Raw genomic sequence first — 14,744 nt, 5'->3', positions numbered from 1 at the left:
TCTATGGCTTGTTTTAGAAATAGTGATATTTGAGAGATTATTTCCTTTTCAAATAACTGAAACTGTGAGGTTGCAATCTGAATAAAGGGAAAAAGGCCATTCTTGAACATGGGTGAGACAATCTTACTAATTTGCTAGAGAACCAGTTCGAATTTAAGTATAACTTTTGTATGACTGAAGCTTTTAGTGATAGGCCTAATGCTTTAATATTTAATAATTTCTGTCCTCCGAGTTCATATTCATTATATAAATAGGCCCGTTTAATTTTGTCTGGCTTGCTGTTACAAATAAAATTGAATAGCTTTTTCTCATATAATTTAAAAAACTGTTCGCTAGGCGTAGGCAAGACTATAAGCAAATAGGTAAACTGGGATAATACTAAAGAGTTAATCAAGGTGATTTTCCCACAAATTGACAGGTATTTACCTTTCCATGGTAGAAAGATCTTATCTATTTTTGCTAACTTTCTCGCTAGCCTTAACTTCCTTTCATGGGCAACAGTGCGCCAGTGTGATGAGGTGTGAATGACGGCGTCAGGCGCAGGAGGTAAAACACCGAAATCCAGAGTTTATTCAGTGTACATGAATAAAGCGCAGCAATCGTCAAAACGAAACTAGCACAAGGGAAAAATCCACCTTGGCTACATACAAGGAAAGAGTAGCTCAACCGTGCTACTCACTCTCACAATGAACAATCACTCACAAAGGACAAGGGGGCAGAGGGAACACTTATACACAGAGTAATGAGGGAATGAGTACCAGGTGTGTGTGATTGACAAGACAAGATAAGACAAATGGAGTGATGATAAATGGAGCGGTAGTGGCTAGTAAGCCGGTGACGACAAACAGCGAAACCTGCCCGAGCAAGGAGGAGGGGCAGCCTCGGCTGAATTCGTGACAGCCAGGACAGCTAGTTAACATTAGCCTAACGTTACTACATCTAGCTACATGATGACTGTTATAATCATTGGCCAGTATGGAGAATTAAGTAAAACCAAATCCCTATCTCCATCCATGGCTAATTTAGGAAAGGGACGATTTTAGATAGCTAGCTAGCCACCATGAGGACAACGACACAACGAGATGCAACAATTCAAGTTTTCTGTCAATGACATTTGGCTTCTAATGTGATGTGATTGGTGTAAAGCAAAATCCAAACGGGCTTCCCATGAAACTTTTTTTGGGTGCGCCAGGACTATTCAAAGCTGAGCTCACTCAATTTAGCTCAACACTGATTGGCTATTATTTTATAATTGTTTTATCAAGGGAGGCCAAAACTCAGTGCTACGGGTGGCAACAATGTCATACTCTTTTTGACCTGACAGCATAGATGGGCTACACATACAGAGACAGAGGGGCGCTGTTTCGTTCGCTTGGATGCTTTCTCCGGTGAGATAAATTCAACCTCTTGCGAATTGAAGAACATTTATGAAACACAGCGAGACGAAATATACATCATTTTGTTTCTTTTTTTCTTGGTCATTTTTGGGGGGAAGCGTGGCTTTCCTTGGCACCCAAGAATACACACCACTGTTACAGCTACACTACAATGTTATGTACGCATCTTTCCGGTTAGAGCTCACACCATTTTCAGGATTTGGATTCACATCAGACCAATATTTCAAATTTCACAGAATTACAGAGGTACACAGATCAGTGTAATGTAGATGTTCTACTGTTGGAGCGCATTGAAAGCCAGAGACAAAAATGGGCCACAAGTATATATCGTTCTTTTGTAGCCTATATACTATGGCACAATTCTCCACTGAATCATGGTGAATTGCACCAAGCCAAGTTCAGGGAATGATACAGTATGTTCTGCACTGCATGGACTAGAGGCAAAATTAATCATTTCTGCTCACTCCACAATCTCCAATGGCCCATGTGGCAGACTAGGATTCTGTGGAGCTCTCGTCCTACCCATCACTACTGGTGACAGTCTAGACGAATCTGCACTGATACTTCATTCATTATAAACAAATGACCCAGACAAAGAGTATGATAGATGATAGATTACTGTAAGATCATTGTATTTACATGAAGACAGGTTCCAGTCCTATGTTGAACGCCCCACATTCAAGATGCCTCCGAGTAAATGTAGCTGTGTGAAATTGATTTGGAGAGGACGAGTTGGCCATGTAAATTGGCTTAGAAGATTTCTTTGTAACAGAAACCTCTGGGATCCCTATAGCACCCGTCAAGCCTACAACTAGGTAGGCTGCTGTGGCAGGGTCTGTGTAGAGTAGACTGATGGAGTGTGACATTCAAAGGAGCAGAGAAAGAAAGAGGCCTGTGGTTGTAGTCCTACAACTGTGTGGCGAAGTACATTACATTACATTACATTACATTACATACTGGATTCATTCAATACTCATTTAGCAGACGCTCTTATCCATAGCGACTTACAGTTAGTGAGTGCATACATTTTTCATACTGGCCATTCGTGGGAATCGAACCCACAACCCTTGCGTTGCAAGTGCCGTGCTCTACCAACTGAGCTACACGGGGCCCTACTCAACTGACTAAGTCAAAGGCTCTTTCAATTAAACATGGAACACTTTCGCTTCCCAAAGAGAAAAGTTTTTGTGAAAAAACTATCTCAAAATGACATCTATTTGCACTTGACAAGACTGTCTGAATGTCTTTTAGAATAATTTGACAACACTGTAAATAAGAACCTGTTGAATGAAACTTTAATGGAAGCCATCATGCGTCATGCTTTAAACGGAATCACAGCTACTGAGCAACCACTTAGGGGTTGTGTGTGAAGTCATGTGTAGCAAATTACACAAACTTTTTCGTCGACTTGAGTGGGCATACAAAGGAGGATCATCTTAGCAGAAGAAATATCCTACATCAGACTCACTTACCAGATAAATAAAATAATTGTTTCTACAAAAAAACATGCTGCATTTTTCTTTGACTATGATTTATGAAAGGAATAAAGGGGCCGGATAACCATTTATAAGTGTTTTAGAGATGAGGCAATATAAACATTTAACTGACAAAAGCAATGTTTTTCTCCTACCTACAGGAAACATAAGTAAGAACTGTACAGAGGACGGATGGTCTGAAGTTTTCCCCCAAATAACCAGTGTGTGTGGGGCAGAGGAAAAGCATGATAAGGTAAGCAGGGTGATGTTCTCTGAGAGTTCTACATCTCTAGGTCTCTGGTCTCTCTGGTGTTCTAGATCTCTAGGTATCTAGTCTCTGGTGTTCTAGATCTCTAGGTATCTGGTCTCTCTGGTGTTCTAGATCTCTAGGTCTCTGGCCTCTGGTGTTCTAGATCTCTAGGTCTCTGGTCTCTCTGGTGTTCTAAATCTTTAGGTATCTGGTCTCTCTGGTGTTCTAGATCTCTAGATTTCCGTTCTCTGGTTTCTAGATCTCTGGTCTCTCTGGTGTTCTAGATCTCCAGGTTCCTGGTCTCTGGTGTTCTAGATCTCTAGGTCTCTGGTCTCTCTGGTGTTCTAGATATCTAGGTCTCTGGTCTCTCTGGTGTTCTAGATCATTAGGTATCTGGTCTCTCTGGTGTTCTAGATCTCTAGGTTTCTGATCTCTGGTGTTCTAGATCTCTAGGCCTCTGGTCTCTCTGGTGTTGTATCATTGTTCACAGTTTGACCAAGAAACAATACATGATATGACATGCAAGTATCTGTGTTTGGAAATACAATACTGTAGTCTATCATATATCAGATATTGCAATCAATGTGTTGATACATTGGACATTATAGAGAGGAACATGACAATGATCGTGTGTGATTGATTTTAGGTTGTTTTATATAATATAACATTTTATTTAGTTTGTGGTCTGATTTCTGGGTGTGAAAGCCCTCATGCTGATAATGAAAACTAGCAGTAGAACCCTTTGTTCAATGCATGGAAATTCTGTCCTGGGTCTGTTTTGATAGGGAAGGTGAAGTGTGTGTGTGTGTGTGTGTGTGTGTGTGTGTGTGTGTGTGTGTTTGTGTGTGTGTATGTGTGTATGTGTGTGCGTGTGTGCGTGTGTGTGTGTGTGTGCTCAAATCCACCTGATGCCTTGAAATACAGATGAAACACAGGCGCCTTGAAGGCTAAATAAAAAATCCTGTTCACCGTGGCACCCTGCTGTCTCCTCAATCTAAACATTGCACCAGGTGTGTCCCAAATGGCACCCTGCTATTTCCTATATAGTGCATTGATTTCGACCAGAGCTCTGTGGGGAATAGGATGCCATCTGGGATGCAGACTCCAAATTACTGTCCTCCTGGTTGGCCCAATACAGCAGATGTTAATAAGAGGCCAAGTAGCAGCAATGTTCAAGGAGGAAAAAAGAAGAAGAGTGATGATTCATACTGCTATTCCACTGATACTGCCCAGCATTTGATCAGAGCAATCTTCTTTGAAGAAAGCTGAACCAGAGATGAGCCCTGAAAAAGAGCAATCATACTAACAAATGACCCATTCATTTAAGGCCATTTAAATAATACTCCTAACAATCATTCTTATTTGGAATTCTGACTGTAGTTCAATTGCTGGCCATGATTCCCTACGATTCATTTGCTTCATTCAGATTGAGGCATGACCTCGAACAGCCTATTTGTTATGATTTAACTGGATAGAACCCAAATGCAGACAAGTACACCAAGCCAGAGAAGTTTTAACAGGTTTATTATAATGTTCAATAGTCCAGGTTTCCAATAAATGGGGAAGAGCAAGTCCAGGTTACAGGGAGGGTACAGATCCAGGTCAGGGCAGGTGTGGTACCGTAATGTCCTAGTGTCCGTGGTGAGTCCAAAGGAGAGGCCCGATAGTGGAGAGCAGGATGGTGGTGGCAGGAGTGAAGCGGAGGCAGGAGTCAGGTTCCAAATATCTGTGGCACAGGAGAAAAAGTAAATAAACAGTCCAAAAAACACAAGAGCGAAAACAGACAGGTTGAGTCGGCAGCGAGACTAACATGGTTGTCTTGACTATGATCTGACGATGAGTGGAAAGTTTGACCGGGTCTTAAAGGCTGAGGTGATTATGGTGAATGAGCTGCAGCTGGAACCCTGACTCCCGCACACCAGACTTCACTCCTGCAATCAAGGACAGACAGAGGGGAGGGGGAGAGCAGAGAGAGAGCTACCTAGCAGCAGTAGGCCTAACAGTACCCCCTCCTCTACGGACGCCACCTGGCGGCCGACAAGGTTTATCAGGATGTAACCTATGAAACTCACGAACCAGAGCAGGATCCACAATGAAGCTCCTGGGCACCCAGGAACGTTCCTCAGGACCATAACCCTCCCAATCCACCAGGTACTGGAAACCACGACCCCGGCGGCGAACATCCAGAAGTCGCCGGACAGTGTAGACCGGACCCCCACCCACGATCTTGGGCGGAGGAGGGGGACGAGAGGGCGGGCACAAAGGGCTAACCGACACAGGCTTAATCTGGGAAACATGAAAGGTGGAATGAACCCGTAGGGAGGCAGGAAGCTGTAACTTAACCGCGCAGGGGGTTAACAATAGACAGTATCTTGAACGGTCCTATAAAACGAGGCGCCATCTTCTTCGACTCCACCTTCAATGGAAGGTCCCGTGACTTCAGCCATACCTCTTGACCAGGAGAGTAACCGGGAGCCTGGGACCGGTGACGGTTGGCTTGCCTCTGCATGTACGCCGAAGCTCGGGACAGAGCTACCCTGGCCTTCCTCCAGACCTTGAAGCAGCGGCGCATGTGGGACTGCACCGAGGGTACCGCAAGTTCCCTCTCTTGGGAAGGGAACAGGGGAGGTTGATAACCCAGAGCACACAGAAAAGGAGACAAACCAGAGGAAGCGTTAGTCAAGGTGTTATGAGCATATTCCACCCAGGGGAGCATGGAGCTCCATGACCCAGGGTTAGACCCAGTGACACAGCGAAGTGCGGTCTCCATCTCCTGGTTCGCTCTCTCGGCTTGCCCGTTGGTCTGGGGGTGATATCCAGAGGACAGGCTGGATGTAATGCCCAAAGCTTTACAGAAAGCTTTCCACACCTGGGAGACAAACTGGGGACCCCTGTCAGAGACAATATCCGTGGGTAGACCATGAGAGCGGAACACATGTTCAACCAAAATATCAGCCGTCTCTCTGGCAGTGGGCAGTTTAGGTAGGGCCAAAAAATGAGCGAACTTAGAAAAACGATCAATCACCGTAAGAATGACAGTCTTACCAGATGAGGGGGAAGTCCAGTGACAAAATCCATAGCGATATGCGACCAGGGCCGGCTGGGTATAGGTAGAGGTCGTAGATGACCAGCGCTGGCCTGGGTGGAGTTTTTACTTCGTGCACATACCGTACAAGCAGCAATGAAGGCTCGAGTGTCCGCCTCCATCGTGGCCCACCAGAACTTCCGTCGCACAAAGTCAAGGGTCCGCGAAACTCCAGGGTGACAGGTAAGGGGAGACGAGTGAGCCCACTGAAGTACCTGGGAGCGAGCAGACTCCGGTTAGGAGGACCCCTCCCAGGGTCAGCTTGATGATGTTGAGCCTGTCTAACAATCCCCTCGATGTCACATGTGATGACTGCAATACTGCAGGTAGGAGGCAAAATGGGTTCAGGGTTACTACCAGTATCAACAGCCGAATGAACACGAGACAGGGCGTCAGGCTTGACGTTGCGTGACCCAGGGCGGTAAGACAGAGAAAAATTGAATCTCCCAAAAAATAGTGCCCACCTGGCTTGACGGGGGTTGAGCTGCTTCGCTGACTGGAGGTAAGCCAGATTCTTATGATCCGTCCAAACGATGAAGGGTTGTTCCGCCCCCTCCAACCAATGTCGCCACTCCTCGAGAGCCAGCTTAACGGCGAGCAGTTCACGATTTCCAACATCATAATTCCTCTCTGCCTGAGAAAGTTTCCTTGAGAGAAAAGCACAGGGATGCAGTTTGTTATCTTCAGGAGAACGTTGTGACAACACTGCACCTACCCCAGTGTCGGATGCATCCACCTCCACGACAAACTGGCGGTGGGGTCCGGCTGCATCAGAATGGGAGCCGAGGCGAAGCGATGTTTCAGTTCTTCGAACGCTGATTCGGCCCCCTTCATTCCAAGCGAACGGTCGTGAGATGGAGGTGAGAGCGGTGAGTGGCGCCGCAATGCGGCTGTAGTCCTTGATGAACCTCCTATAGAAGTTCGCAAACCCCAGGAATCGTTGAAGTTGTTTGCGGGTAGAGGGAGCTGGCCAGTCCGTGACAGCAGAGATCTTAGCTGGGTCCATCCGCAGCTCCCCCTGAGCTATGATGTAACCCAAAAAAGAGGTCTCAGACACATGAAATTCACATTTCTCCATCTTCACAAACAGTTTGTTCTCCAACAACCTTTGCAACACCTGGCGCACATGCAGTTCATGTTCCTGGGAGGACTCTGAGAAAATCAAGATATCATCCAGATAGACAAAAACAAACCGATTCAACATGTCCCGAAGGACATCATTGACTAGTGCCTGAAAAACAGCAGGGGCATTAGACAACCCAAAAGGCATAACCCGATACTCAAAATGTCCCAAGGGTGTGTTGAAGGCAGTCTTCCATTCATCACCCTTACGAATGCGCACCAGGTGATACGCATTTCGTAGATCCAGTTTCGTAAAGATGGTAGCACCATGAAGGAGGGGAAAAGCAGAATTAATCAAAGGCAGAGAATACTTGTTCTTAATGGTGATGTTGTTAAGTCCACGGTAATCAATACAGGGTCTGAGGGTCTTATCCTTCTTAGCAACAAAAAAGAATCCCGCTCCTACAGGTGACGAGGAAGGACGCATAATACCTGCCGCCAAGGAGTCCCGAATGTAGTTCTCCATAGCCTCCGTCTCCGGCCGGGAGAGATTGTACAGGCGACTGCTGGGGAGCGGGGCTCCTGGCTGGAGGTCAATGGCGCAGTCGTAAGGCCGGTGAGGAGGAAGAGAAGTAGCTCTGTGTTTGCAGAAAACGGATGCCAGGTCATGATACACGTCAGGAACAGCAGAAAGATCCATGGACTCCAGTGGAGGTTGAGGCACAGTACTGGCAGGAGTCTGAGCAGAACACAAACAATTCACATGACAAAATGTGCTCCATGAAACAATGCTACCTGTCACCCAATCAATGTGTGGATTGTGTTTTATGAGCCAGGGGATACCAAGGACCAGGGGAGTCTGTGGGCAGTCGATAATATGGAATTGAATGTTCTCCTGATGATTTCCCGACACTCTAAGACAAACAGGAACAGTCTGATGGGTAATGCGGGTCAACAATTGTCCATTTAGACCCTTAGCCTGCAGCGGACAGTCCATAGGAACAGTCTCCAAATCCATTTGTTGAGCCCACTCTCTATCCAAAAAGCTTTCGTCGGCACCAGAGTCAATCAGCGCACTAACAGAGAAATTCTGGGACTGCCACTGGAGGGATGCCTGGAGCAGAATGCGGGGAGAAGAGGAAGAATCCGCTGCTCGGCTCACCAAAACTTCTCCCATAAATGATGAGCCGGCCCTTTTCCCCGGACGAACTGGGCAGGAAGGAACGAAATGACCAGCTTCTCCACAATACAGGCAGACCCGAGCCTGAATACGGCGTGCACGCTCCTCTGAGGACAACCGTGCACGACCCACCTCCATGGCTTCGGGTTCAGTGCTCCTCGTATCGACTCGGGAAGACACGGCTCTCTCCGTAGGGACGATGCAGGGAGGAGTTTGTTGATGACAGACAGGTTGCTTGGAACTAACACTCCTCTCCCGGCGGCGCTCCCGAATCCGATTATCCAACCTGATAGTGAGTGAAATAAGATTATCCAACGTAGGCGATTCATCATATGACACCAATTCATCTTTTAAAGTCTCAGACAAAGCATTGATGAACACTCCTTGTAATGCCTCGTCATTCCAACCACTCACTGCTGCTAAAGTCCGAAACTCCACTGCCATCTCCGCCACACTACGAGCCCCCTGCCGAAGAGAAAACAACCGTTTCGCAGCCTCCTTGCCTCGTACGGGGTGGTCAAAAACCTTCCTCATCTCCGTGGTGAAGGCCACGTAAGCGTTGCAAATGTCCGACTGACTCTCCCAGACCGCGGATCCCCAGGCACGAGCGGAACCGCTAGTAGAGTTGATAAGGTAGGCAATACGGGCTCTTTCTGAGGCGTAGGTGAGGGGCTGTTGTTCAAACACTAACGAGCATTGAGTCAAAAATCGCCACAGGTTCCCATGTTCCCGTCATAGCGCTCTGGAGCAGGAACAAAAGGCTCTCTGATCTGGGCTGAAGGGGTAGTAAGGACAGACACTTGATTGGTGAGTAATTGAACCTGATTAAGCAGCACCTGACTGTCCTCAGCAATCGTCTTAAACAGGGTATCATGTTGGCCAAGTAGAATGCCCTGATTGGCTATGGCAGTCCAAATTTGAGTGCACTCTGGGGTGGTATCCGAGCTACTGTCTGCTGGGTTCATCGTTAGGTCAGATCATACTGTTATGATTTAACTGGATAGAACCCAAATGCAGACAAGTACACCAAGCCAGAGAAGTTTTAACAGGTTTATTATAATGTTCAATAGTCCAGGTTTCCAATAAATGGGGAAGAGCAAGTCCAGGTTACAGGGAGGGTACAGATCCAGGTCAGGGCAGGTGTGGTACCGTAATGTCCTAGTGTCCGTGGTGAGTCCAAAGGAGAGGCCCGATAGTGGAGAGCAGGATGGTGGTGGCAGGAGTGAAGCGGAGGCAGGAGTCAGGTTCCAAATATCTGTGGCACAGGAGAAAAAGTAAATAAACAGTCCAAAAACACAAGAGCGAAAACAGACAGGTTGAGTCGGCAGCGAGACTAACATGGTTGTCTTGACTATGATCTGACGATGAGTGGAAAGTTTGACCGGGTCTTAAAGGCTGAGGTGATTATGGTGAATGAGCTGCAGCTGGAACCCTGACTCCCGCACACCAGACTTCACTCCTGCAATCAAGGACAGACAGAGGGGAGGGGGAGAGCAGAGAGAGAGCTACCTAGCAGCAGTAGGCCTAACACTATTGTGCTCTCTTCGCTCTATTCTATTGGAGGTTATCTAAGAGGCACCACTGGTCTGGATCACAGGGCCACTATTGGCACTCTACTGATCTCCATCTGAAAAAAGAACTCCTACTTTTCTAAATATTTAATGCGCTGAAATGTTTTCCTCTAGTGGCCATTCATCCGTGAAATTCACCAACTGTACTCTCACCCAAGCCTTTCTCCCTGTTCTTCCATGTTAAGGCCATGTCCAATCTTTCGGAATGGAAAATTCTTCTTCTCTCACTAAATAAAATAGATAGGAACACATGTTTCCACAATGACTTGTTTCACACTGAGAGTTCAGAACTTTTGCAATGCCTGCAAGCAATAGTGAAGCCAGGAATTCTTGAAAGTGGAGGAGGGGCAAGAAGTACCAAACGATGCCCCTGCGATTACCAATATAGTGCAAGCTCTTCGGGAACCCCCTTCTGGGATGTAACCTCTAGCCTGAGTGCCAGTCTGTTTGTACTATAATGCCAACTCCTTGTCACTCCTTGTGTTTGTCTTAACAATGAGAGAGAGGTATATTTTCTGAGTCACCTAAATATTAACTGGCTTTCATCAAGCTGTCCACTCAGAAAAAAGCTGCAACCTGGTTCAGGTTATCTGTCAACCTATCAGGGTATTTATAAACAGCACAGGAATGAAATCATCCACATGTATTGATCACACCTTTACTAATGCTGCAAAAATCTGCTCTAAAGCAGTATCCAAATCCATCCGATGTACAGTAGTGATTGTGGTTGTGTGGAGGCTTGGCCCCTCACTGGCCAATCAGAACGTGCTCCATGGCGAAATATGTGGTTGCTTCAAGTTGTGTATTTACGGTCTTTTATGTATTGCCTTGGAATCAACTCCAATTCCAATGTGAGTCCGTTATAATTTGTTCAATGGTTTACAGAAACGAAATAACAAAATGTAGACCTATCTTTGCTAAATACGTTAACTTGAACCCATTTGCAGTCCACATTGTTCTAAGTAATTGCATGGCTTCAATAGCCTTCACAGGCTAGGCCTCCTATAAATTGCATTATGTCTGAGCATGGACATGCCAAACATGGTCAATAAGCAAGATTAAAAGAATGATTGATAAGGCCTAAAAAGAGAACAAATAATTATAATCAAATTCTAAACAAAGCAACAACTTGTTTTAAATAGGCTATGTTACATTTACAGGCACCGTCATTTCTCCCCGTGGGCATATAATATTAAAACAACGCAGACTATGGAGGGTTTTATGCACATCCAAACTTTTCACAGTAGCTGGACAAAGATCCAATATAAAGAGAAAGGGAGAATGTCCACCCACCGTTATACTGCTCCCAAATAGGCCTATGTTTTATGAACATAATCGGAACCATTTTACAGATCAGATCGCATTCACATATCTCCAGAAGTTGCATTGCAAGCGCGCCACGGACGTTGTCACCATAAAACCAGAAAGGTGAATCATTCTAATAAGTTTGGTTGTAATAACGTAAAAAAAAAAAAAAAAAGCAGTTTTTATAAAAACAACAACAATAAATAAATGTAAAATGTAATGCTAATCGTCAGGATAAAAAAGACACTCATTGCTGTTGGACCAGCCTTCGTTATAGTAGGCCTCAGGGAGGGGTTTTGAACATATGAAACGGAAAACAAGCCATTTTTACAGGTTACAGATAACTTCAAAATACGAGATTCACCGTTATTCACAGAGGTTCTCATCTCTCGTTTCATGACGGGCATGGACACTTAGCCTACATCATGGAGGTGGTTTTAAGCACATCCAAAACCTGACCTGCATGGCTAAAATAATGTTGGCCTGCCTACAATGCATAGATACAACCTACAATGCATAGATACAAAGGGAATATCAGCTCACTGTTTTACTCCTCTCAAAATTGATATTTTAATAAAGCTTTGGTGATTCATATTTATAACCAAGCGTTCTCAGGAGCCAAATCTTTTATCGGCAGTCTTGACTGCTTCACGATTGCATTGGGCAGACAAAAAAAGCCTTAATTGAGAGGAGGGGAGGCTATACTTGGTTTTTAATACAATAAAACGAAATGGGAAAAAACACGAGTTTTTTTGTTTCTAAATACGAAGTATACAGGCACCATTAGGCTATTCTTGTTCCATGCGCATATGGACAGTGTGCACCGCGGCTGGATAAATTGCGTTTCAGCTGTCAAAATTCATGCCATAAGGCTAAAACCATATTTTGGTTGGTCTTAAATATCTGTGTCAGCGCTGCCTGAAATTAGCACTTTGGATCGTGTTTTTAAGGACACACTTAAAATATTTCCACCCTGCCCATCTGAGTGCAAGCGAGCTGATATAAGACAGGTACAGTTGAAGTCGGAAGTTCACATACAACGTAGCCAAATACATTTAAACTCAATTTTTCACAATTCCTGACATTTAATCCTAGTAAAAATTCCCTGTCTTAGGTCAGTTAGGATCACCACTTTATTTTAAGAATGTGAAATGTCAGAATAATAGTAGAGAGAATGATTTATTTCAGCTTGTATTTCTTTCATCACATTTCCAGTGGGTCAGAAGTTTACATACACTCAATTAGTATTTGGTAGCATTGCCTTTAAATTGTTTAACTTGGGTCAAACGTTTTGGGTAGCCTTCCACAAGCTTCCCACAATAAGTTGGGTGAATTTTGGCCCATTCCTCCTGACAGAGCTGGTGTAACTGAGTCAGGTTTGTAAGCCTCCTTGCTCGCCCACGCTTTTTCAGTTCTGCCCACACATTTTCTATAGGATTGAGGTCAGGGCTTTGTGATGGCCACTCCAATACCTTGACTTTGTTGTCCTTAAGACATTTTTCCACAACTTTGGAAGTATGCTTGGGGTCATTGTCCATTTGGAAGACCCATTTGCGACAAAGCTTTAACTTCCTGACTGATGTCTTGAGATGTTGCTTCAATATATCCACATAATTTTCCTTCCTCATGATGCCATCTATTTTGTGAAGTGCACCAGTCCCTCCTGCAGCAAAGCACCCCCACAGCATGATGCTGCCACCCCCGTGCTCCACGGTTGGGATGGTGTTCTTCGGCTTGCAAGCAACCCCCTTTTTCCTCCAAACATAACGATGGTCATAATGGCCAAACAGTTCTATTTTTGTTTCATCAGACCAGAGGACATTTCTCCAAAAAGTACGATCTTTGTCCCCATGTGCAGTTGCAAACCGTAGTCTGGCTTTTTTATGGCGGTTTTGGAGCAGTGACTTCTTCCTTGCTGAGCGGCCTTTCAGGTTATGTCGATATAGGACTTGTTTTACTGGGATATAGATACGTTTGTACCTCTTTCCTCCAGCATCTCCACAAGGTCCTTTGCTGTTGTTCTGGGATTGATTTGCATTTTTAGCACCTAAGTACGTTCATCTCTAGTAGACAGAACGCGTCTCCTTCCTTAGCGGTATGACGGCTGCGTGGTCCCATGGTGTTTATACTTGTGTACTATTGTTTGTACAGATGAACGTGGTACCTTCAGGCATTTGGAAATTGCTCCCAAGGATGAACCAAACCTGTGGAGGTCTACAATTTTTTTTCTGAGGTCTTGGCTGATTTCTTTTGATTTTCCCATGATGTCAAGCAAAGAGGCACTGAGTTTGAAGGTAGGCCTTGAAATACATCCACAGGTACACCTCCAATTGACTCAAATTATGTCTATAAGTCTATCAGAAGCTTCTAAAGCCTTGACCTCATTTTATGGAATTTTCCAAGCTGTTTAAAGGCACAGTCAACTTAGTGTACCAACTTCTGACCCACTGGAATTGTGATACAGTGAATTATAAGTGAAATAATCTGTCTGTAAACAATTGTTGGAAAAATTACTTGTATCATGCACAAAGTAGATGTCCTAACCGACTTGCCAAAACTATAGTTTGTTAACAAGACATTTGTGGAGTGGTTGAAAAACTACTTTTAATGACTCCAACCTAAGTGTATGTAAACTTCCAACTTTAACTGTAAGTGCGCCAGTTTTTACATCGGGCTCCCGAGTGGTCTAAGGCACTGCATCTCAATGCTAGAGGCGTCACTACAGACCCTGGTTAGATTTCAGGCTGTATCACAAACCGACTGTGATTGGGAGTTCCATAGGGCGGCGCTCAATTGGCCCAGCGTTGTCTGGGTTTGGCCGGGGTAGGCTGTCATTGTAAACAAGAATTTGTTCTTAACTGACTTGCCTAGTAAAATAAAAACATAATGAAATTGGAAATTAACGTGCGTATGATTCTAGCGGCAGCTGAAAATAGAGCCTAAAGAATGATAGTAAAAAGCTTTGGAGAACCTTAAGTTTCATTTTGGGCAAAAACGTGAACTCAGCTCTTTCATTCATTGAATCAGATGGCTCATTCATCACAAAACCCACTGATCTTGCCCTCCACTTTAATTATTTTTTCATTGGCACAATTAGCAAACTTAAGCATGACATGCCAAAAACAAATTCTGTACCTACACATCCATGCCTAACTGAACGAATTATGAAAGACAAGCTTTGTAATTTTGAATTCAGTAAAGTGTGTCAAAGAGATGAAAAAAATGATTGTTGTCTATCAACAATGAGAAGCCACCTGGGTCTGACAACTTGGATGGAAAATTACTAAGGATGATTGCGGACAATTTTGCCACTCCTATTTGCCATCTCTTCAATCTAAGCCTACAGGAAAGTGTGTGCCCTCAGGCCTGGAGGGAAGTGAAAGTCATTCAAATCAAATCAAATTGTATTTGCCACATGC

The 14,744-nt window shown here is 44.7% G+C and overlaps 1 protein-coding gene across 1 annotated transcript in view; it reads left to right on the top strand.

Moving 5' to 3' along the window:
• LOC121581701 (vasoactive intestinal polypeptide receptor 2-like) overlaps positions 1-14,744 on the top strand; it is a 76,437-nt gene that overhangs the window by 39,844 nt on the left and 21,849 nt on the right. Inside the window, exon 4 of the mRNA XM_045224901.1 lies at positions 3,034-3,125. Coding sequence (XP_045080836.1) covers positions 3,034-3,125 — 92 coding nt within the window. The remainder of the gene's footprint in view (positions 1-3,033; positions 3,126-14,744) is intronic.

Source organism: Coregonus clupeaformis, chromosome 14 (assembly GCF_020615455.1).
Source record: "Coregonus clupeaformis isolate EN_2021a chromosome 14, ASM2061545v1, whole genome shotgun sequence".
Taxonomy (NCBI): domain Eukaryota; kingdom Metazoa; phylum Chordata; class Actinopteri; order Salmoniformes; family Salmonidae; genus Coregonus; species Coregonus clupeaformis.
The sequence above is the reverse complement of the archived record's forward strand: the minus strand, read 5'-3'. Positions and strand labels throughout refer to the sequence as shown.